This window comes from Physeter macrocephalus, chromosome 3 (genome assembly GCF_002837175.3).
Source record: "Physeter macrocephalus isolate SW-GA chromosome 3, ASM283717v5, whole genome shotgun sequence".
Classification (NCBI taxonomy): Eukaryota; Metazoa; Chordata; class Mammalia; order Artiodactyla; family Physeteridae; genus Physeter; species Physeter macrocephalus.
The window spans coordinates 29,231,621-29,251,323 of NC_041216.1; the positions used below are offsets into that span (position 1 = coordinate 29,231,621).

Genomic DNA, 19,703 nt, shown 5'->3' on the forward strand with positions numbered 1-19,703 from the left:
TGTGGGCAGATCACAACACCAGAATCTTCTCTGGCATCTGGGAAATAGCACAAGTCACAGTGGCCTGGTCCGGCCCTTGCCCTGCCGCCAATGGGGGCTGGGGGAGGCTCATCCCGGACCACTCGCGGGCAGGTCAGGACACCCTGGAACTTCCCCACAGGCCATGCCCAGTGGATTTCCTGTGCTTGGGAGCAGGATTAGCTCTCCTTGCTCTGTTCTTCCAGAACAATGAGAACAGGCTTCTCGGCACAGGGAAGGCAGCTGCTCAGTTGTATTGGGTTCCCACTGGACGAGTCACGTGCTTCATGAGGACGGGGGCAGAGACTATTCCGACGACTAAAGGCCCCAGCTCCTAGCACAGAGCCAGGCACTCGATATATTCTGGTTGGTTGAATGACTGATTTATTGAAGGAAAGAACGAGCAAATGGGGTTCGCCTGGGCATTTTCTCCCTACTGGGTGACCTGCTTCTACACCCAAGATCTGGAGACGGTGCTTCTCAGGGCAGCTGGGACCTTGGGCAAGTAGAGACCCACATCTCCCCAACGGAGGCAGAGTCTGAAGGGAGCATTTCATGTCCGTAAACAAAGAAATCAAGTGAAAACCCTGAGCCAAGCACCGTGGGGCCCTGCTGCCTCCCAAGGGCCTCCTGAGCACGCAGGGGAGATGATGACGGCACACCGTAGCTCATCCAGAGTTCCAGCATCCGTTACCCACGTGCCGAGGGAGGCCTAACATGGAGGTCATCCCATTTTACAGATGTGCACACAGAGGCCCAGGGCCCCAGGCCCACCCCAGGTCCCGCAGGGGGCCAGTGAGCTATCTCAGTCCTGCGCTGCTTCTACGAAGCTGCTCTTTACCCCCTGGCATCGGGCACCTTGGGGCACCCAGGGTGGGGGTGATGCTCTTGTTTATAGAAGGTTCTAGCATCGATGAGGCTGTCTGCGGGCCGAGCGTAATTCGGAGTGGACTCCCCGAGGAGCCCCAGCCACGCGTGGCTCAGTTTCCTGGGCTCCAGGGCTCAGGTGAAAGCCGGTGGACCACAGCGCCAGCGGGAGCAGAAGTGCCAGGCAAGGAAGCCTCCCTCCAGCATCTCTGTGCTATTCCTCCACCCCACCTCCTCCTGGGAGGCTGCACCTTTTTGCCCAGGTCGGCCACGTGACGCCCTAGCAGGGTCCTAGGATGAGATGGCATTAGGGTCCCCTGGACCTGCACAGCCTCTTCGGTACACTCTGACCCCAAGGGTCCTACATCACCATGCAGCGCCCTTCCTCAGCCTCTCTGGGGAAGAGGGGGACGCAGCTGTCCCCAGACCTGTGTGCTAAGGGCCCTCTGAGCAGAGGTTCTGGCCGAAAGGCTTGTCCTTGTACCCTGGGAGGCTGTGGAAATGCATCTCATTGGCCCCACGAGGGAAGGCACGCTCACATCGCTCCCTCCCAGCGGGGCCTTTCTCCCTAGAGGGCACTTCCCACGGCCATCCCAAGGCTCTGGGGGCTCCCTCTCTGTTACTATCACAGCTGAGATTAGGAGGGGGTGCCCTGGCCTCCAGGGAGGGGTCTTGGAGGATGGGCTGCGTGGAGGGGATGCTGCTGGTGAGGGACACCCCAGACCCCTTCATGGTGAATGCTGAGAACCCTGGCCCCCTAGGATGGATCGGACCCGAGAAAAAGGGGGGAGCAGGGCACCATCCCAGAGCCTGGCTTCGGCTCTTCTCTAGAAGCTGCCAGCCTAAGAGGCTACTGTGTGAGCACCTCTGCCTTTGTCCCAGGGTGGCCGGGAGCCTGTAGAAGCTGGTCCTTCTGGAAATCCACGCAAACAGCACCCCGTGTCGGAGTGACCTTGCCCCGTGGGCCTCCACATGCCACCAGCTAAGCTTTGGGGTCACAGTCCCTTAAACCACCTGCTTCTTCCTCCTTCTCAAGCTGACTTGACATGGTGACTGGCTGACCAGGCCCATGGCCCCTCGGCCTGCCTGCCTTGCCCTGTACTTTTCTTTTCCTTTCCTTCAGCTTTATTGAGGTATCATTGACAAATAAATTTATTTAAAGTGTACAACAAGATGCTTTGATATCCTGTACTTTTCTTAGCTCTCGGGGGGGCACTTAAAATGCCAAGATGAGGCTGCAGCTCTTCCCTGGAGATGACATCTTGAAAGACTCTGAGCAAATGTCAGCTCTTCAGTTACTTCAAAAAACAATAAAATGTTCTCACGGTAAAAGCATCAGCAATCTCCTTTTAATTTCGGAAGCTGAATCTATGAGTGAGACTAAGAAGAGATACCCAAGGGAGAAGGACATACTTTCTCCTTGGAGGAAAAGGAGGAGTGCAGGCAAAGTTTGATCCAGCCAGGGAGGGGACGAGACCTGCTCAAGGACCAAGCGGCAGAGGGGGGCTGGAGTGTCTGTTCTTCCCTGTGCAACTTTGGATGCCCAGCTCCACCCTGCCCCTGACAGGTGCTCCAGAAATGCTTGTTGCTTCAGGAGGACGGGGCTGCCTCCATCTGGCAGGTGTGGGCTCAGCACCGCAGGACACAAAGGGCTGGTGTTTTCCTCCTGGGGAGATACGTCCTCCCCTCTGGCTCTGGCTCTGGCCTGACAGGTGGGTCTCAGGTTCTGTGGTGCCATCTCCAGCTGCAGAATGGGGAGGCCCCGCATCATTCCTACTGTCTGGACCAGCGGGAAACACAGCACACCTTCCAGGAATCGACATATCCAGCAGGGGAAACGGCGGCTGGTGTTTTTGCTTGTCTTTAAAATTTGTAAGAATGAGAAGAGATCAAGAGGAAGGTAAGCGTTTTCCCATCATCCCGCTTCTTCTCTAGGTGAGCTGCAGATTAATCCCAGCTTCTGGAACAGCTGGGCCAAGGTCGCTGCCCAGAATTCTTTCAGTGTCTTGTAGCGTTGTTTTTCCCCCAAAGCCAAAGTCAACAACAAAAGCAACCTTTACGAGAACCTCTGCCCTAAACACGCTGCAGACATGTCTCTCTTCCTCCCCGTTCCTCCTCTGACAGGATGTTAAATAATCCACGTGTGGTCGAGGAAAACTTCCAGAAACTTCTGTCCTCAGGGACGTAGAGCCCCTTCCCTCCGCAGCCATCTTACCAAACACCCCCTCCTCAAGGATTTGCTCTCATGGGGCTACACAGACAGGAGAGAGGAGCTGTATTTGGTTGACAATGGGGGGCAGAAAGAAGGGGGTACTTTTATGGGTTGAACTTTGTCCCCCCCCAAAAGATACTGAAGTCCTAACCCTGAGTCCCTGGGAATGTGACCTTATTTGGAAAAAGGGTCTTTGCAGATGTAATCAAGTTAAAGATCTCAAGATGAGATCATCCTGGATTATCTGGGTGGGCCCTAAATCCAATGACAAGCATCTTGAGTGGACTTGTGTCCCTCACACAGCTATGTTGGAGTCCTAACCTGCAGGACCTCAGAATGTTCCCTTATTTGGAAATAGGGCTTTTCAGAGGTGATCAAGTTAAAGTAAATGCCCAGCCCTCATGCTCCAGCCGGACCACCCAAGTGCCCTGGTGAGCGTAGCGACACCCATGGGGACACAGACCCTGTCGAGGGTTCCTCCCACTCTGACTGGCTTCCCTGACACAAGGAAATGGAGATCTTGTCAGTGTTGAGGTCAGGAGCCAGGCCATTTATTCATTCACTGGAGGTGCTATTTACAAGTGGGAAGCCGAGATGGCTGAGTGTATTAATTAAGGATCCATCTCTAGGTGTTGGTGTGTAATTTATTTCAATGATTTTTTTTCCCCAGGACACAACAGAACAATGGGCTCCAAGCTGGCCAGGTCAAGAAGGAGCAGGAGACTGGGGGCAGCACCCTTGGGTTCCACAGGTCCCATGACCATCAGGGGCTGAGGGGGAGATTGACGGGGGTCCTCAGGACAGAGGCGACAGGCCCAGCGAGGCTGGTTCTGATGACAGAGAGACCACAGGATAGTGGGCTGGGGGAGGAGAGGGTCCCGGGCCCAAGGTGGAGAGGAAAACTCCATGAGGAGATATGGTCCAAGATGGACGTTTCCAGGAAAGTTGCTTCTGTGGCAGAGCTGGTGCTAAAATCCGTGTTTCAGGGGAGCTGAGTGAGTTCACTGGGATGGGGGACTCAGTCTCACGGCCACGAGGAAGTGACGCCTGGAATGAGCTGCATGGGGGCCCTTCCCTAGTCGGGCCTCCAGATGAGCACCTGGCCCCAGGGGTAGGAGGTAACCAGGAGCCTCAGAGTAGTGAGACCTCTGCTCCCAGCTTGACACCTCTGGAGCCCAGAGCCCAGGAGACCCCGAGCAGAGGACCCAGTGAAGGACCCACAGAAACTGAAAGGTAGGTGGTGTTAAGCCCCTGAGCTTGCAGACTTTGTTACACAGCACAGCTGACTATTACAGCCTGGAAACTGGGATGCCTGTAAGTGGGCTTGAACGAGTGAGGGCATAAACAAATGACCATCAGGGTGATGGCTCCAGGTGGGCTGTCAGACATGAGGCCCATCCTTCCATGGCCAGTGGTGCCCCTGCCTCAGCCCATTCAGAGAGAAACATCAAGCCCCTGAGAACTTCCATCTTGGGCCACATCTCCTCATGGAGATTTCCTCTCCACCTTGTGCCCAGGACCCTCTCCTCCCCCAGGAAGCTCCTGAGGGACCGGACCCCAGGAGGCCTCCTCTCCCCCCACCACCCTCCCAGCTGCCAGGTTCTTAACTGAGGAGCAGAGAGGTGCCTGTCCACCTCGGGGGGATGGACAGGGATTTTAAGTGTCTCGATGGTGATCAAGATTCCAAGGATAAAGTGCAGACGGGAAGAACCGATATCTGGGGATCTGGCCAGAAGGATGGTGGGCACGAGGCTTCAGGATATCCCAGGACTGTAAAGCCTCCCTGCCCGCCTCCACCTGCTCCACGTGGGGCTCTGCCTTGCATGGCGCCCACCCCAGGGAAGCTCATGGCAGTGGCAGGGTAGATTAGAGTGTGTTCATTGCCTGGATGCTTTGGTTTTCCTAATAATGGACTGGAGAAACCAGCCCGTCCTCAGCTGCTTGCCGAGAAACCAGAGGAGCTGAGATGCTGCTGGCCTTGCATCTTGTCGCCCTCGATGGCTCATTATCTCCTGAGCCTCTGGAAACAGTCTGATACCCACTGATGTGTGAGCCCTTCACTGGCCAGAAGTGCACCCCAGTCTTGCCAAGCAGGCAGCTGACCACCGACCACTGTTTTGAATGCAGCACCAGCCCTGGGCCTGGGGTCCACACACCTTGAATGTCCACCCGTGTCCGGGGACAGAATGTGATTTCCAATAGAGCCTGGGCCTCAGAGGGAAGAGTGAGGGACTCGTTTCTAAGTCTGGGTCCGAGTCTCAGCCAGGAGCAGGGCCAGTCCTGGTGTGGATTAGAGAAGACTGTTAAAGGGTGCGCTCCAGACGGCCGTTCTGTGGCTGGCAGGGCCTCCAGCCTCGGGCAAGGCTCTCACGGAGGAGAAACTGACCCCTACTCCTGGAAGGGGCTGACGTTTTCATGGGCTTCGAGGTGGAAGGCAGCAGAAGGAGCCCGGATGTTCTGTGAACTTGGTGATGTTTCCCCAAGAACCGGTTTGACTGGGCAGGTGGAGGCTGCAAGGCCCTGGTAGAGGGGATGCAGGAGTTGGTACAGGGTGGCAGCTGGGAGGTACTCTTCCACGTCTGCTGACCCACAACCTAACCAGGTGAGGACACCAAGGTTACCTCACCAGGTGAGGGGCCACAGGTGGGGTCCGGGTCACTGCCAATGTCAGCGTGGACAGAAGCTGGCTTGCACGTTTGGGGGTGGTTCTCCCGTGGCTGCTGCTGGAACTTAGAGAAACATCCAAACCTGCTCTTGACCAGGACCTCCACATCCTGCCCCCTCCCCTGCACGGGCTCCAGCCCTCCGCCCCGCTTCAGCTCTTCCCACACTCAGACTCACTCCTGCCAGGCGGCCTCCGCACTTGCCCCTGGAAGGCTCGGGCCCACATGTCCCACCCCCCGAGACGCCTCCTTCCCACCAGCTCACATGCCCCACCTCCATCCGAGCTGATCTCCGTGTGCACTGCCCACCGTCTGTCCACGCCTGAGGTGGCAGAGCCTCCTCTTCACGTCCCTCAGGGCCACTTCCCACTCGCACTGGCACAGGTTCTCAAGTTAAAAGGGGGGAGTGTCCCTCATTGGGAAAAGCAGGGCTTCCCAGACCTGCCTTCCCGTTATCACCTCCGCTCTCTCTGCCGAAGCCCAACTCATCCGCCCTCTCCACTGAGCACAGAGGTCGGCCTCCAGCCACCCAGGCCAGCCCCTCGTCCCTTAAGGACCTTGCCTCCCCAGTATCTCTGTTCTCTCCCCACCGTGAGTGTTCATTCTCTGCCGGACCATTCGCGCTGCCAGGCAGTGTGCCTGAACGCTCCCTCATCACAAACAGCAAAACAAGACAGCAGAGTCCTGTGTCACCTCTGTGGTCCTCTCCCCGACGCTTTCCCCCTTCCCTTGCAGCCCGGACTGCACAAAATCTCCAGCTCCACCCTCCGCCTCCACTTGTTCACCTCCCCTCTCCCCCTAATCCGCTCCGCCGGGGCACCTTCTCACCAAGCCTCCAGCCGTCCACCCCTGACACAGGACAAGGGTGACGCTCCCTTGGTTCTCACCTCCCTGGCCTCCCAGGAGCTCTGACACTGGACCACGTTCTCCTCCCCCTCTTTCTCCTTCTCTCCCCACTCCCTCCCCTCCCCTCCCCCCTTCCTCCTCCCTCTCCCCCGCTCCAGGCTTCCACGTACCACCCTCCTGCTCCCCTCCGGCCCCACCTCCTCCTCTTTCTCACACTTCCCGGACTCCCCAGGGCCCTGTGTCCATCCCCGTCTCATGCTATCCACACTCCCTCCAGGTGATCTCAACCCTCCACACCCAGACATTGGAGGCCTTTGAGTCTCCACCCCAGGCCAGACCTTCCCCAGCTGGAAACTCACAAGTCCAGAACTCCGCAGACGTCCCCACCTGGACAGCGCACACGGCAGCTTGACCTCGACACGGCTAAAGGGGCTGACATTCTTCTCCAATCCGTGCCCGCCCAACGCTGCCCCGTCTCAGTCAAATGAACCACTTTCAGTTGAAGACACGAGTTGCTCAGACCCAACACTTGGAGGCCTTCCAGGTTGTTCTCTCTCCTCACTTGCCCGTCCGATTCTTCAGTAAGTCCACCCACCCCCAGCCTCCCCTCTCCACTGGGCTGCCTCCATCACCCGCGCTCCTGTCCTTCCCCTACGGTTGCCCTCCAGGAGCCTCTGCGGGACTACGGCACTCTGTTCACCCCATTACACTCAGGATAAAACCCAGAGCCCTCACGGCCACCCCTAAGCACCCCGCGACCTCGCCCAGCCACCACTCTGACCTCCCCGACTCCAATTCGCGTGACCCGCCCACCGGGGCCCTTCTGTCACTCATCACATCACACGGTTTCCTTTGCCTCCACCTTCCATTTCCCCGTCATTCCCTCCTTCTCGTCACTCGGGTCCTCAGGTGGGGAGGCCTGCCTCCCTGGCCACACTCACCCACCCACCCCGTGTGCGCCCTCCTCGCACGCGTTCGTACGTGGGTTTCCTTATTTGTGTTTGTACGTGTGTCTGTCTGTCTGCTGCCCCCGGAGGGGACACAGACCGTGTGTGTGTGCTGTCTTCTGATGTCACTGCAGAGCCTGGAACATAGTAGGTGCTCAGTAAACACTTGAACTGAATGAACAAGTGAGTGAATGATGATCTACAGGGATGAGGCCAATGGGAGCGCAAGCACTTTGATCTCTGACCTGTCTGCAAAGCTCAGTTTATACAAAGGAAACTTGCTCCAAAGCCCCAGTGGCTCCCAGGGCCCGTGGGCAGCTCTGGCCTCGTGGGGGAGGGGCAGTGAGGGTTGGGCTAAGGCTCTCCCCGCGCAGGCCTGCCTACCTCTCCAGCAATACCAGCACTGAGGGCGGATGAAAACATCTGCAGTTTTCCCTCTGCCTCTGCAGGAGAAAATCCCCAGGTACTGCCAACCCCAGCCAGAGCTAATGAAAGCTCCTCCCACTGTAGTGGGTTCAATGGCAGCGCCCCGCCCCCCCCCAAAAGATAGCCATGTCCTAATCCCTGGAACCTGTCAATATGACCTTATTTAGAAAAAGGACCTTTGCAGATGTAATTACATTAAGGGTCTCAATATGAGACCATCCTGGATTATCAGGGTGGACCCTAAATACAACGACGGGTGTCCTTAGAAGGAGAGACACAGACACAGAAGGAATAAGCCATCTGAGGACAAGGCCGAGATTAGAGGGATACGGCAACAAGCCAAGGACGCCGGAGCGCCCCGCGGCTGCAAGAGGCAGGAAGGATGCTCTCCTAGAGCCTGTGGAGGGAGCCCAGCCCTGCCCACACCTTCATTTTGGTCCTCTGGCCTCTGGAACCGGGAGAGAATGAACTTCTGTGGTTCTAAGCCCCCCAGTTTGGGGTGATTTGTGGCTGCAGCCCCAGGACACTCACACACAGAAGCAAGCTTCTGTGTGCGGCCCGCAGGTGAGGGCGAGGCCCAGGAATGCCTAGGACTGCAGCCAGGATTCTCGGGGGGCAGGGGCATCGTGGAATGTGGGGACACATTTGGTTGTCACGATGACTGGCCTCGGCTGAGTAAGGCTGCGATGTTACCCGCCCTGCAGTACGGGGGACAGACGTGCTCCCCCAGAGACGGCCCTCTGTCCTGTGCGTGACAGCGAACGTCCTGCCACACGTTCAGGCACCTTCTGAACGCTCTGAGCCCGCAGACCCTCCTTCGCCTCCACGTATACAGACCCAGGGTATTCTTTGCATGGTTTGCAGGAGCACCGAAGTTTCCCAGAATGCAACCACCACGCACATCAGAAGGAAGCTGTATTATTTTTGTCCCCAAGGTTGCAGAGAGCTGCTCACCATTTCAGAAAGTCACCTGCCCTCAAGGCCCAGCAGACACACCTGTCTCAGCTCGTGTTGGCGTCATGCTCTTGGTGATGCCCCGGGGCGGGGGTGGAGGGTGCCTTTGACCACCTCCTTACGCTTCCCAGTGCAGATGGGCACAGACCAGCCTTTACCATAAGTAACCTTCCTCTGTGTTGCCTCTAAATCACGCTCAGGGCACCACACGAGCGTTTAGAACCACTGCTTTCGGCAGGCTAGATTTTCTATGAAAAGGTAGGTGCGTTGGAAGTGAGTCAAGGGAGCATTTGCAAGTGTGTATTCGGAACTCGGGCTGTGCGTCTGCATGGTCAGGGGCCCTTCCCTAGAGCCCTGGCACTTCCTTCTCCTGCCCCCTGGCACCCTCCTCCCAGCCCAGCCTTCTCCGGCTGCCTCTGTCCTCAGGGGTGGCTCCTCCTGCCCCGTCTCCACAGAGGATGCTGGTGCCCTCCTTCATGCGGATGGGGGATAGAGAAGAGGACCCAGGTGTGCGTCTCTCAGGGGCTCTGCCCTCGGCCCAAGGACACACCCCTGGAGTCCTGGCCAGGGCCCTAGCTGCTGGCCTTTTGGGGCAGCGTGTGAAAGCACACCGTGTGGGCATCTGACCCTTCCACCCCCCCACCGGCCTAGGCTTTGCTGGTGGAGACCCCCAACTCCTGGAGCTTCTCGAAGGCCCAAGAGGACAGGGAAGGTTCTTTCATCACTGGACCTCACACATGGCCCAGAAAGTGCAAGCTAATAAGACAATCGGCTTCCTCTCGGGCTTAGGACCCCTGTCCCCACCTCACTCAGGATGTCCTGAAGCTTCAGGCAACAGGGGTGTGTGGTAGGGAGGGTCCCCCCGGAGCCACGGAAAGGGCCCTGGCCTGGGGGTGAGGAGAGCTGGGTCCTGGTCCACCTGCCCCCCGACTCTCGATGGCTGAGCCTCCCTCCCAAGGACACACCCCTGGAGTCCTGGCCAGGGCCCTAGCTGCTGGCCTTTTGGGGCAGCGTGTGAAAGCACACCGTGTGGGCATCTGACCCTTCCACCCCCCCACCGGCCTAGGCTTTGCTGGTGGAGACCCCCAACTCCTGGAGCTTCTCGAAGGCCCAAGAGGACAGGGAAGGTTCTTTCATCACTGGACCTCACACATGGCCCAGAAAGTGCAAGCTAATAAGACAATCGGCTTCCTCTCGGGCTTAGGACCCCTGTCCCCACCTCACTCAGGATGTCCTGAAGCTTCAGGCAACAGGGGTGTGTGGTAGGGAGGGTCCCCCCGGAGCCACGGAAAGGGCCCTGGCCTGGGGGTGAGGAGAGCTGGGTCCTGGTCCACCTGCCCCCCGACTCTCGATGGCTGAGCCCCCCTCAGCATCAGCACCACCCCCTGCCCCCCAGGCCAGTTTTGGAAACGTGGAGAGTGAAGCCGAGCTGGGAGCATGGCAAGTCCTTCCTGGGCTGCTTATTGGGGGAGGGTTGTGTTCCAGGGGGTCTGGAGAGAAGCAGGCTGTCCTCGTGCAAAGGATGCCCCAGTTCATGACCTCCCCGTGGTGTGACGCCCTCCAAACCACACACGGGGCTGCCGATGTGGCTCGTTAGGGGGTTCTGCTGGGTTTCCGGGGTAGGTCTGATTGCTGAAAGCCTTCCAGGGCAGAGAAAGGTCACAGAAGAGCTAGAACAATTCTGGCTGGGTACTGGCACATCCTCATCCTAATACCTTTGGGGAGCATTTGAAGGACACAAAATAGGTAGCACCTTCCCAGCACTGGCGCCATTCCAACCCCCAAGGTAGCCACAAAAGGAGGTGGACTCCATCATCAGCTCTGCCCCGGCACGGCTGCAAGCTCCGCGTCCCACCGGGGTCAACACGGTCAAGTCTCAGGACGGCCTCGCGAGGTGGAAAGCATTTCCCAGTTCTGCAGGCAGGGAAGCCGGGACTCCCCGAGGTCACGCGCAGAGTTGAGGATATGCCACTGGCCCGCAGGCGGGCCGCCAGGGTCTGGGGCAGGTCCGGTCAAGGCAGGGGCTCTCCCCCCACCAGCCCCAGCTTTGTTCCCCACGCAGCTCCCCAGACAGACTCGGCATCCCTGCTGCCAAAGGAAGCTTCTGGAAAGGGAAGCTGCATCCTCTATTATCACTGCTCATCACCTCCTAACCACAGACTTCAGGGCAGAGAGTGGCTGAGCCACATCGAAAGCAAAGACCGGAGGTCTGCTCTTCCTGTCTGACCGTGTGGCACATCCATCACCCGGCAGCCGGGGCTGAGTCTCCGGAACTGGGCAGGGAGCTCTGGGGGGCCCCGACCTTCACTGGGAACCTACCTGCTGCAGAGGTGACGGCACTGTTTCTTCCCCAGGCGTAATCACTTGGGCCCTTTCACGTTAGTCACTGTAAACCGGGACCACTCCTGGGCAGGGGCGGGGGACAGAACGGGTGACGTCTCACCCCAAACAGAGGCTCTGAAACCCTGTCTCCAGCAACCGCCCTGCTGACCCCAGAGCCCGCCTGCGCCCGGGAACTGCTGGGCGCACTGCCTGGCCCCCGGCTGGCTGGCGGGCTGTTGACGCTGTAAGCGGGGGATGCCAAAGCTCTCCAGGGCTCTCCTTTCACTGATGACAAAACAGGAGGGCAACGGCACCAAGGCCGTTCTTCTGGTGCTTTTGGCAGAAGGACACATGCCTCTCACGTTGCTGCGTCAGTTCAGAGCTGGACCAGGGACCCCAGGGGTTTTCTCTTCCAGATCCTGTTCTAGAGGTGAGAAGACAGTCCCGGGGTCACCACCACCCCCCCGGGCTCCCTCTACCAGGCAGGCCTCTGGGCTTCCAGCAGCGCTGGCCTCCCTGGCCTCTGCCCCTGTTCGCCCTCCCCGTCCATCAGGGCTCTCCTCATTCATCCCTCCTCCCCCATCTGTGTTTCCAGAATAACACCTGAGCTATTATTGCCTATTGTGACATTTCCTCTCGCGCCCTTAACTGTCATCTGTCTCTTGTGCCCTTCCCTGTCTGGCTTTCCCAAAGAGATTTTTAAACTCCCTGTAAAGAGGACACAGGGATGGGTTTTCCACCCCCTGGCCCCTCCCCGCCCCAAGGTGCAGCATTTAATGTCAACTAAGGAGTGGATGGTTCTCTGTGCAATTGATCAGAACCAGTTCTCTTAACATAGTCAAATAAAAATTCTAAAAATGATCTTCTGTCTAACATTTAATTTCAACCCTTAAAATCATTCCCCTGTGAGTGGATGAAACCATATACCACCATATATCGAAAGCATCTGTGAGTGCAGTTCCCGTGGAGGGGAGATGCATCCTACAGGGGTGTGTCCCCTGCAGCCCCCCAGGCCCTGGATCACCGGCAGCCCCACCGGCACCCTTAGAGGACACTGGTTTCCAGGTAGAGGAGGCATCAATTCAGGTCTCTTCCTGCATCTTCTGAGGGCCTGGGGAGGACAACAGCCCAGGGTGGCCACCGCTCACAGGTGGAAAGCGAAGGAGGACGGCCACCATGGTTTGGGTTAAGAATTAAAGAAACTAAAAAAAAAAAAAAAAGAATTAAAGAAACTTCCCGATCCCAAACTGCTCTTAGAAGGGGAATGAAGCCCTGAGGGAACCAAAGAGCTTAAGAAGCACTAAATGCTGTAAGTTGGAGCAGGAAGCATGTGAAGGGAATAAAAGGAAGCCGGTGATGGAGTCATCTCCAGGAGAGTCCGAGGCCGGCTTTAATGAGTCAGCTCATTTATCCACTTGGTGTGAACACAACTTTGCTCAGCAAAGGCAGGGGAGCACTCAGGGAGGCTGGACAGGTCCCGGCGCCGTCAGCAGACACACACGATCCCGCCTGTGGCCAGGACGGGGTCACCCTCCAGAACCAGAGCTGGCAGGACAAGCCACACCGCATCCATACGGGAAGTCCCAGCGAAGACCCCAAAGATCAGCCTCGCTGTCTACAGAGTTTAGGATGTTTAGGAAAGCTCCACAAGCTCACTTGTTCGTTGATGCTCTTATCCCAATTAAGCCACTCAAAATTTTGAAGTTCGTGAGTCATTTGCTTCAAATATCTTTAAATTAAGGACGGATTCATTTCCCTGGCAGCAAACACCCAGCAAGTTAATTAAAAGGGGCTCAGCATTTAAACCGCCGTCGCGGCTTTAAACAGAAGGGGAGGAACATGTCTCTCTCCGTTACATCTGCTTCTGTCTCCCTTCCCCTCCGATCCCGGCATTTAGAAACGACTCCATCATCACGGGACTTGATCCCAAGGTCTCCCGGCTCCCAGTTCAGGTTATCTGACCATCAGGGTGAGAGAAGACGACACCAGCCCGTCCCACCAAGAGGACACTGAAGGCCCCTGGTGACAAGGACAAAGCAACCTGGAAATCATCCTTGGAAGCGCATGAGCGGATTCCAGTGTAAAAACCACCAGACAGAACGGGGAGGACATCGGAGCCATCGCACCCTGGAGCTGTTGGGTGTCACAAGTCTGTGACTGATCCAGACGGGGACAAATCTCGAATGACAATGGAACCTTGGCCCTCCTGGGCAGTGCACCTTCCCGGAGTTGTGAACACAGGCAGGTGGGGAAAGCGTCAGATGCGTCTGCGCAGGCAGGAGCCGGGGGCCAGCAGGCAGGGTCGAGGAACGTCAGGTCTGGGAAATCTTTACTGAGCACTGACTGCAGGCCAGGTGCCCAGGAGATCCCGCAGTGGGCAAACGCGGGGACTGAAACCGGCTGGCTTAAACTGCCCACAGCTCCCTTTACGAGGTTTAAGATTAAAGCCCAGGAAATGACTTTCCATTTTTCCGTTTCTCTCCTGGGAGACACTGTAATTCCAGACTCAGAACACAACCAGCAAGAGAGCTGTCACTGGAGAACAGCACTTCGCCGTGGTGAGCCCTCTTTTCCCGACCTCAGGTGAAGTGCTGACCGTCTGGCGCGCAGCCTCTGCCAGCACCGTGTGAGGCTGCAGCTCAGTGCCTTGGTGAACCCGAGCCAGGTGATTTTCCACCCCAAGCAGTTCCTGGCTAAGCATCATCTACACCTCTGCTCGGAGCACCAAGGTCAGGGATGAGAGTGTGGGACCTCATCAAATGACGTCGCCATGGAGCAGTAAGCCGGTGACAGCAAATCATCACAAGGACAATAATCATCATTGTCATCACCATCGCCACCAGCACCGGTACCACCAGCACCATCATATCCATCATAATTACCATCGTCTACATCATCTCCATCAAAACCACCACCATCACCATCATCATCACCATTTTTATCATCACCACCAGCACCATCATCTCCATCATCATAATTACCATCGTCTACGTCATCTCCATCAAAACCATCATCATCACCATTTTCATCATCACCACCAGCACCATCATCTCCAACATCACCACCATCATTTCCATCATCATCACCACCACCATCATCATTATCGTATTAACAGCAGCAAACATGTCCTGAGGCACTTTTATGTGCCAGGCACTGAGCGCCTGGCATGTACTATCTCACTGAATCTTTACAACATTATGAGATTTTTAATTCTGTAATTCCCACTGAGGCACAGAGATAAGAAGCAAGCTGCCCAAGCTCACACAGCTAATACGAATGAAGCCAGGGATTGGCAAGGCAGGCTGTGGCACTCTCAACTACCACACTAAAACTAGGAGAGGTTTCCCAACCGCTTTACGTGGAGCGTGATTCCTGCTCCACGTCAAGTGGGCCCTTAGACAATTCCAGCAGCTTTTCCATATAATGTTAGCTCCTGACAGATTTCAGAGTGCCCCAAATCACCAACCACCTGCCCTTTCTACACCCACCAATGCTTGTGCTATGGACAGACAGGAATGTTTAGACATTCCCCCTCTAAACATTTCTCTACAGAAGCAAAAATAAAACAACTTCCCAAATCTGATTCCAAAGACACTTCTTTTGACCACAGAATTGACTTATCATATTCTTCATATCACTTCCTAAAGCCTTAATTCCAGACTTTGGGGCACCCCCCAGCTGTGAGTGGGCAAATCTGGGCTTGTTTGTCCTTGACACCTGTAACCCTCTCCTCAGAGTCACTCTTGCTGGGTATAAAAACATCTGGCGCGGACAGAGGATTCTTAGTTGCCAGGCACCATGTTTTGTACTTGGGGTTGATTTACTGAGACTTCACAGCAACCATTTAGGAGAGATATTTCTAAACTTTCATAAATGAAGAAAATGTAGCCAACAGAGAAGAGAACTTTCCCAGGGTCAGCCAGCTACGCGCAGCAGAGCCCAGATTCACACGCAGATCTGCAGCCTGGAAGCACGTACCGCTCACCGTGGTGCGCAAGGCCCCCCAGACCACAGCTCTGGGATTCCCCAAGACCACCCTTGCTGCCTTAAATCCTGTCGGAGAAGTGTGAGTAGCAGTCATACTCCAACGAGTTGGGGGGCCTAGGTCTACATCTGCTGACTGGCGGGATTTGCAGGACCCCTGCCTGGGCTCTCAATGCCCTGGGGCTTGGATCACTTATGTAGCACCAGCTGAGCTTTGATGAGCCCAGTTAGGGGAATCAGCATTTCCTCTCTTTCCTTGCCTTGAACTCGAAGCCGAGGACCACTGTCTGCCCCTACTCAGCATCCAGCATCACTTCCCAGAATGAACATTTCTCTGAACTAGAAACAAACACACATACTTTCCTCCTTTTAAATTTGCCGTGCCTAACAAATTAATCTAGCCGCAGATTATATTATGAAGAACCATAAATCTTTTCCAAGATAAGCATCTGTCAAGCTGGATTAGCAATATCCAATGTACTATGAATTAATTTGCTAAGCCTTATAATGCTGTCCTGGGCATTTAACTTTAGTAATAACAAATGTAATTTGGAAGAAATGGGAACTGGTTTTCTCATCCATGTCTATACAGTAAGTGACGTAGGCAGAGGAGATGACAATAAATGAACGCACCCCTAAATTCTACTATGATGATGGCTTGCGAGTTTATTGAGGTAAAAACGAAAGCTCTGTAAACTGCTCTTGGGCGCCTGGCAAGGAGAAGGTGAATGGCAGGGTCTGTGTGTCTCTAGACCCCAGAAGGGGGCTATGTGGAAGACAGCTGAGGCACGGCCCTGCAGATCCTCTCCCGTGACACCCCAAGCTCACAGCCTCCGTCCCTCAATCCCGGCCCCCGGCCCCTGGCGCTGAGATGGAGCTTGGCTTTGCTTCCACAGATATGTTGCTCTCTAGGGAAGAATCACGCAGAATAAAAACTGCAGTTCTCTTATCCAGGTGAAGGAAGGAAGTAGGTCATGGAACAAAGGCCATCCACTCCATGGAAACCTGTCCAACTACTGACCATACCCTGCCTGCCGGCCAGGATACAAAATCTGGTGCACACACAGGGTGCGAGGGACAGCATGGCCACCTGGCTGCGGAGGGACCCGGACAAGCAGTTCTCTCTGTCCTCTGGGTTCCGTAGAGGATCCGCGTCAGGTCCAAACACTGAGGAAGTGGAGAAGCAAGCCGGGGGTGGAGGAGGCTGCACGGTGCCCCCACCCCTTTGGGCTCATGCCCCGGAACCTGCATCCTGTTTTGCAAGTCAGCAAATACTGCTGCTAGTCTAGGATGTGCAGGCACGGACACAATCTGTAAACCTGGGAGTCATGGTGGGGCATGGGGCCGTGGCTTGTTCACAGAAGCCAAGGATGCTGGCAGAGGGTGGGAACACAGGGGTCCAGGACGCTGGCTGTCCCCTGGCCGGCCTGAAGCTGGGTACATGCAGGGGGCCTACCAGCAAAGGGACAAGCTTTGGCCTGGGAGATTTTGAAGGGCTGCTCCTTTCGAAGCAATTGGAGGAGTTACAGGAGGAGAAAGAACAACAAAACAACGTTGCAGCGAGATATTCCAAAGCCAAGAAATGCTAGTTGTCTACACACACCTAGAATGACACGGGCAGAAGAACCAAAGCCATTTGTCTGATCTCCATCCTCCAAATACCTCCTAACCCACCTTCAGGGACAAGACACCCCCCAACCTGAGTCAGTGCGCAAAGCCTCAGCTAACACCACAGGAAGCTCCTCCCGATACACGGCCTCAGGCTCTCCTGCTGTTTAAGGTAACTGCTAATTCTAGGCCAGTCTGACAGTTGCCCCTCCTTAGGGCCATTCCCTTGAGGATTTTTGAAGACGCCACATACCCTGTCTCCATCAGCGGATGTGCCCACATCTAACTCCCAGGCTGGCCCAGGAGCTGAAGTTCTGCCATTCAGGAAGATGTTTCCCTGTGTCTGGTGGGGCTCAGACACCCCTACACAGGCAGGGTGGGTACAGTGCCCACTTCAGGGCCACCTCTAAGGAGAGACCCTCTCCCTGCTCCCTTCCAGCAGCTAGAAGAGCCTGGCCCTTCCTTGCAGAGCACAACCCAGATTTGCCAGGACATAGACATGTGCAAGTTCACAGACACACAGCGCCCCATCTTCCCGTGAGGGGCTATGGCTTTAGGTTCCCTGCTGGGAAATGAAAAGTCTCACAAAACAGCATTACCCGGGCACAGCTCAGCATCCCTCCTAAGCCACACCCCCCCCCCGAAAATATCCCCCCAACCCAGCCCCAACCAGAAAAGAGGTGGGCGTACCTGAGGTCTCCCCCAGAACCCGCGGGGGCTTGCTGACTTTGCCACTGTCTCTGCTGGGACTGCTGGAAGGCTCCGTCGTGCTTACCCCAACCGGTTTCCCACTCCTGGGGTCCAGGGCCTCGGTGACCCCCTGAGTCTGCAGTGTCACGGAGGTGGCCGCGGTGGCGGTGGCGGTGGCTGTGGCGGTGGCCACAGCTGTCTTCCGTGTTTGGAAGACGGAGACCGTGGTGGGGCCATAAACGCCTGGAAAGGTATTGGATTCCGGGGCCTCCTCCTCCCCCGTGGGCCCCCAGGCAATGAACTCCGTCTCCGTGGTGGGCCTGCTGCCTTGGAAGTCAAAGCTGTTGAAAGCGGGCCCCTGCAGGTGCCTCTTCCCCCGCCGCAGGAGGGCCTGCTGGTCCGTGGGAGCTCCGCTGCCCGCCGCAGAGGAGGAGGAGGAGGAGCCCAGGGAAGGGCTGGATTTGGCAGCAGCTGCGGGCTTGGCCAGCCCCGCTTTGGGCCCCAGAGCGGCCACCTGGTCCCTGGGTCTGTGCGCCCGTCGGGCCCGGGGACTCGGTCCCTGCCCGTGGCTGTGACCGCGCTCCAAGCGGGGCGGCCGGGGGCTCCACACGGGCGCTGGGACCCGGGCGGGCTGTCCGCTCTTAAAACTCCACAAGCGGGGCGGCCGGTGGGGCAGCCGGGGCAGCAGCCGGAACTCGGGGCCCGGGCCCAGGGACTCACACGCGGGCAGATCCAGGGCGAGCTGAAACATGGCTATAACGATCCAAGCATGGCTTCCTAGAGAGCAGCCGGGCCAGCGGGTGAACATGGAACTGCGTGGGAAAGAGAGAAAAGCATCAGTGGGGGGGCCTCTGCCTGGTGGGGGGGGGGGGCTCTCCACCCCCCACCGGAACGAGGAAACGCTCTTCTTGTAATGCGCGCTGATCCCAGCTTCCAAAGGGGAACGAAACCCTTCATTAGTTCACTTCAAAGGCCGGCTGGAGCGCGGTCTGTTAGCATCTTAGAAGCACAGGCCGAACCACATGCGCTCAGGACCCGGCTTCACCTCCAAGGAGCGTGCCTGCACGTGGCCGGCTGAGGACAAAGCGTCCGCTTACAGGAGGGAAACCGAGTCTCCAAAGCCCCCATCTGTCAGCTGAAGAGATGACCTCACGGGCCTTCCATCCCTGCTTTGCTCTGACCCTTAATACAACGGAGGCACAGAGAGGGGAGGGAACGGCAGGGCTGGAACGTGGTCCACACCCTGGGTCCAAGGCCCTGGCACCTCCCTCTAGGTCACAGACGTTCGCGGTCCGAGGTGGGTGACGCTAAGCCTGCAGCCGGCAGTCCCGAGGTTTGGAGGGACGGGGGTTTCAGCCTGTGGGGCTCCACGTGGAGCAGCGTCCCAGCCTCTACTGCTCCGGGCCAGGCCCCGCGCTCTGCCGACCCCACCCTCTGCCGCCTCGTATCTCAGTTGAACGTGCCGATTTGAAAGCAGGCTCATGGCCTCAGATGCTCTTGCACATACACGGGGAAAGCTGCTGCTTTGTGGCCTCCTCTGGCTCTCGCTCAGGAAAAGACGCGCTGCGGGGAGGCTGAAAGTCCATCAAGGCGCCCACTCTGCCCAAGTGCTTGCTCTGCTGACGTTTTCCTCCCGTGCAGGTGCCCTTGGGAACCCTGTCCTCTACCTCCTCAGCGCGGGGAGGCTGGGGAGGGCGCGCCCGCACGGCCTGGCGAGGATAGAGCCAGGGGAGGATGCAGTGCACATGGAGGGTGGGGGGACCCGGGCCCCGCGCCCTGCCACCGGCTTAGGTACCTTGGGGACCTGGGACAGGTGCCCTTCAAAGTCAGAGCTCGCCAGCAAGGCCACGTCTGGAAACTGACACGAAGCCAGAACTTGGGGACGGTCGCAGGTGGGGGTGGGAGAGCCTGTGCGTCGCACTGAGTCGCCAGCCCAGAAACACCGTGGAACCAGGCCTGGGGAAGCGGAGTTTGGCAGGTTTCCTTCCAAGGATGTCACGTGACTTTAAAAGGGACTGGATCAGTCCGTGTCTGTGTGAGTGTGTCCACGTGCCTGGGCTGACTTTTCCCTCACTGACACTTAGGAACGTGCTGTCCCCCCAGCATGTTGAAAGGAAGAAACTTGTATTAATGAGCGCTAATTGCCGAAAAGGACAAATCCTCAAA

General features: G+C 57.0%; 1 protein-coding gene across 1 annotated transcript in view; it reads right to left on the reverse strand.

Annotated features, from left to right (window-relative positions):
• Nucleotides 1–18,349, reverse strand: part of AJAP1 (adherens junctions associated protein 1) — a 63,513-nt gene extending 45,164 nt beyond the window's left edge. Inside the window, exon 1 of the mRNA XM_024125628.1 lies at nucleotides 17,538–18,349. Coding sequence (XP_023981396.1) covers nucleotides 17,538–18,345 — 808 coding nt within the window. The 5' untranslated portion in view covers nucleotides 18,346–18,349. The remainder of the gene's footprint in view (nucleotides 1–17,537) is intronic.
• Between the last annotated feature and the right edge of the window lie 1,354 nt (nucleotides 18,350–19,703).